General features: G+C 39.2%; 1 protein-coding gene across 1 annotated transcript in view; it reads right to left on the bottom strand.

Moving 5' to 3' along the window:
- Positions 1 to 397: 397 nt before the first annotated feature.
- Positions 398 to 4926, bottom strand: part of rab33a (RAB33A, member RAS oncogene family) — a gene marked incomplete in the record, with an annotated part of 21437 nt that continues 16908 nt past the window's right edge. The window contains 2 exon segments of the mRNA XM_014337080.2: positions 398 to 3902; positions 3988 to 4068. Of these exon segments, the coding sequence (XP_014192566.1) occupies positions 3678 to 3902; positions 3988 to 4068 (306 nt within the window).

Here is a 4926-nt window from a genome sequence, read left to right as displayed (position 1 = left end):
CCAAAGACAAATGCTGTTTTAGATAATAAAGCGAAATAACAATTTGTATTATTGTATAAAACCAGATAAATCCTAAATATTAAAAAATCATTAAAATATTCTTTAAATTAGTGAGAGTTTAGCTAATAATGAGCTGGCTAGCTAGCAAATAAGCTAGCGCTTTGATTTAAGCTACCACAGGCTAAGTTGTGTTAGCACTGCAAGTAGGTAATGTATAAAACCAATATCCTGATACTCTGTAGGACTGCAGCTAACTGTACTTTAGTTCTTAAGCGAAGAAAGACCACATTCATTTGACCATGATGCTAAAGCTAATACAGCTTCTTAAGGATTTAAAAGATAACAAAAACATGTTTTCTAAAAAAAAAAAAAAAAAAAAAGAACCTAATTCACTTAAAACAGTAAATCAAATAATGAACTGTGATGATAAACGAACTTGTTTAATTTTGGCTTGTTCAAGCTGTCCATCGATGTTTGTGTGTTCTTATGGATATATATGAATGATATATGCTTCAAAGTGAATTCGATATTTATTATTTTCCACATACAGACGTTTTGCAGATAAACAATAATACCAGACTAAATATCAAAATGCAAAGGCAACCCTTCAAGAGCAAACATGGGTTATTAAAAATGACACAAATCAACTGCAAAAAAGTACAAATATATTAGAAAACACACTGGAGATATAGAGAAAAGGGAACGCAAGCATATATTTGCAACTCTTCGACCTGGAAAAATGCACATTTTGCAGTTTTAAATGGTTAAATCTGAACGTTTGTTAAGCGATGTTACATTTTCTAGTAAATGACATAAACTGCTGAATAATTTCATTAACAGTGATATATATGTTTGGTTGATGACAGTGAAAACAACCTAACTATAGCTTCATTTTCTTTTCTATTCATTTGAAACCATGTTAGTAAATCTGCTAACAGAAATGCAGACACATTTTTCTTTTTTCCACAATGTGTTTTTCTGCTCATTAGTCTAGTTCAGTCAATCCAATTGTATGACACTGACTAAATTAGCATTCTTACAATAACCCACTGATGGACAAAGCTGTCGATGTTAATGTATTAAAATTTAAAGGGTGAACAATTCCTTTTACATTTTATGTCCTGGGATACCGCTCCATCAATCCTGAACGTAGTGGTTTCCCCAGCTGTGGCTGAGGCGCACCTGTGGATGCCATTTATGGAGATTAAAAACAAATAAACAAACAAACAAAAGAAGTCACAGATTAGCCCATATAAGGAGAATGAACAGAGCTCTTCCTGATGTTTTACAGTAATGTCATTTGATTCACTTGTGACAGCTGTTCGATCCTGCTGTTAGAACTGTGCAAAAGTCTCGAGCCGGCCCTCATTTTTTTATATTTTGGTAGGAATATGGGTGTAGCAATTTCTTGAAAGGTGCACACATACATGGAAATACATTAACTAAGATGATCCCACAGTGCTTCAGGAATGTTGAAGTCTGGGCTCTGGGGAGGCCAATCCACGACTGTGTGTTTTTCTAATCATTTCTAATTTTATGGCATTGACAGTGTGTTTGGATCATTGTCATGCTCAAACATGAAAAGGTCAGTTGCCAAGCAGCGTTTTCCAGATGGTCTTGCACGGTGGGCCCATTTCTCCTGGTCTCTGCTGTGCCTGCTGACAGTGAGTTACACCAGAAATGTTACATTTGGATTCATTGGTCAATAAGACCTGTCTCTACTGATTTTTATTACAGCTTTTGTGTAATTTGGCACATTTTAGTCCCTGTTTCCTTTCTTTAGGAAGCTTCTTGACAGCTGCCTTTCCACTGAAACCATTTCTGATGAGGCTTTGGCAAACAGTCGGTGGATCAACTGAAAATCGATTTTGCCTATTTCTTAAGCAAATGACTTTCAGATATCTGCTGTAGAGCTTTTAAGGCCTGCCACTTCTCCTGTCCTCTATTCATCCATTTGCCTCATATTTTTTAAGGGCAGACTGCACACCATGCTGAAATAGCACTTTATTTTATTGCTATGAAATGACTAGGACTATTTTATAACTATTTGTGGCTGAAGACTTTTGCACCGTTCGTAAAATCTGTATGAAAGATCACCAAAACATGGCACACCTCAGGCAGAAGCTCTCTGGATTTGCACAGTGTTCAGATTCAGTCTGTGAATAATTTAATCAGGACATCAGACTGTCAGCTTGGAGGGAACGCCGCTCTTAAATGCTCGCTGATCTGATTTTTCTACATATGGCATCCAGATACATTAATAGAATCACACAAGAGTAGGCTACAGTGGTAAAATATGCTAAGTGTGCTACTATATCAAACTGACATACATCACAGTTGGGATGTTGGATGGTTTCTTGTGACACAGAGGCTTCATTGCTTAAACACTGATTTATGTACAGTGTGTTCCTTCACCCACAGCCTACATGGGAGCTTCCTCAGTGCAAAGCAAGCTGCCTCTCTGTGTGCAGGAAATATTAAATATGGCTTTCTACAGTGTCTCATACTGCCAGTTTCACCAGTGACTCGAATAATCCAGGCTTAAGGGTTCAGCAGCACAAAGGCCTCTCCATCACCTACACAGGGTTCACAGTTTTCTCTCCTGCATTTTCAGAGACTGGAGGCAGTGAAGCTTCATCTAAGGCAGCTAGAAGGCCTCTAGCTTGAGAAATACCTATTAGAGCATTGATGCTGCATAACAGGAGAGAGCCGGGCAGCTATTTTAAAGACTTGATGTTTTTGAATTTACATCCAGTGGCAAAGCTGGCTTAGGCCACTGGGACAACATGGAGAAGATACATTTACATGAGGAGTGGATGAGAAACAAGAGCCTTGCCTCCCCTTTGTAGGAGAGTGCCTTTCACCTGCATAAGGGTAAAAGGATCTCACAGCTTCTAAATCAACAGCTGACATGCTCTCTGGCAACCTATAAATGGCCCATTTGCAGGAAACCTTCTCGTCAAGGTCTTCCTCTGTAGATCCTGCAATCTGTCATCTTCTCCATTCATTTAAATCTCACAATGATTTTAAGTCCTTCATTTGAGGGCTTTTGATATCAGGCAACATAAATGTAAGGAGGGGGGAGACGATAAAAGTCTAATATTTCTCAACAAAAGAAGAATCTGTTGAATGCTTTTTCAAATCCTTGAAACATCTTTGCTGTTTTTTCCTCGGGTCATTAAAACTAATTTAGAGCCAGCTGTTTAGCTTTTAAGGCGGTAGAAATGGTGCAATCACAACAAGGGTGAAATGTGACAAATATGAAGCTCTGACAGCAAAAAACGGCCAGTAAAATAAGCTGCTGCGGTTAATAATGACCTTGGAAAACACCGAGCTAGGGCTGGTTTCAGATTACTCAGATTGTGTATATATGTGCAAATAAGTGGAAGAATTTCTAAACTATACTGTAGTTGAAAAGGCAGCTTCATCTTATTTCTGAATTGTTAACAGATGCATCACTCCCAGGATGTTGGTGATTTTTCAGTCCTTTGCACAAGCTTTAAGCCCCTCTACCGTCCACCTCGTAGTGTCAGCTTTAACACCCCCATCCTTCTCCTAAACTACAAATTTAAACGACTCTTGTCTTTCGCCCTATCATCCCTTTTCCTCTTCCTTCTTCAAATGTAGAGAAACTCTTCTCTCCTCCCTTCCATTATTCCTCCCGCTCCTCCTTTTCCTCAACAAGGACAAGTACTCTTTGTCTCAGTCTCTTGTGTGAGTCGCACTCGCCCATCCTCTCTCTCCACGTCTCTGTAGAGCAGAGACTTCTGAGCCTTCAGACGGCAGGCCAAGGACATAAAGATCGAGTTGACGTTCTGACTTTCTCTCGGGTCCTTTGCCGACGTCTCGAATAGCAGCATGTTGTGGGCGTCGGCGAACTTCAGCGCCATGTTGGAGGGCACCTGGGAAAGCACAAGTGATCGGTTGTTAAGTGGATGATGAATAAACCCTGAAGTCACGCTGCGATCCTCGGCGGTGCACACAAACCTGTATTTGGTCCACAAGGTCGCACTTGTTCCCCACCAGGACTCGAGGTACTGATGCCGACACCCGATGACCATTGCACTCCTGGAAAGTGAAAAGCATATCGCTTTATAAACTTTGGCTGTGTGTCTGTAAAACCATGTAGAGTACAACATAGACATTTGGTCTCTTGGCTGTGAAAACAAAAGAAGGACTTTTTCACATTTAAAATACATCCATGTCATCGCACTGGTGCCAGGATGTGCGAGAAGTCACCGTTCCCACCATTCAGTGTAAATAAATGACACTATAGAATAATATATAAATAATCACGTGTAATTAAAAAACCTCATATATTAAATTATATTGAATAAGATATTACATTATATATAATTTACAAATTATTTTACTGCTGCTAAAAATTACCCACAGTATATCTACTGATAATACTTAGAATATCAGGACTTCACAGTGAGCTGTACTGAAGGGATAACAACAAGCTGGAAAGCATCTGTCATGCAAAACCACTGATATAAATATCGTGTATTAAAAAAAACACCACAATTTTTTTCTAGCAAATGCTGACAGAACTACACTAAATTAAAAAGGGAGTGTTGGCTATAAATTATTTCCATTTTAGACATTCCAACAAATTGCTGTGGCAGGAAAACAGGTTACTGCACATTAACCATGACTCACTTTCACTGAGAGGAGACCCTGGAAGCTGTGCCAGTGAGACACAGAGCTAAACAGAGCTTGTATTAACACTTAGAAATGTCTTTGTCTTTACAACATCCCACAAAATTACTCTACTTGTGTGAATTTTACACTTGCAGTGCCGCCATGCCACTGCCACATTAGTCTTTAAAGGGCTGCAAATGCTAGTCAAAATGAGCTTAAACAGGAGCTTAGGTTCATTTTACTGTCCTTGTTCGGGGGTAGTAGGGGCCACATTGTCAGTAG

This window comes from Haplochromis burtoni, unplaced genomic scaffold (assembly GCF_018398535.1).
Source record: "Haplochromis burtoni strain Fernald_Lab_line unplaced genomic scaffold, NCSU_Asbu1 Contig_159, whole genome shotgun sequence".
NCBI classification, from domain to species: domain Eukaryota; kingdom Metazoa; phylum Chordata; class Actinopteri; order Cichliformes; family Cichlidae; genus Haplochromis; species Haplochromis burtoni.
This window is presented reverse-complemented; position numbering and strand designations above follow the sequence as displayed.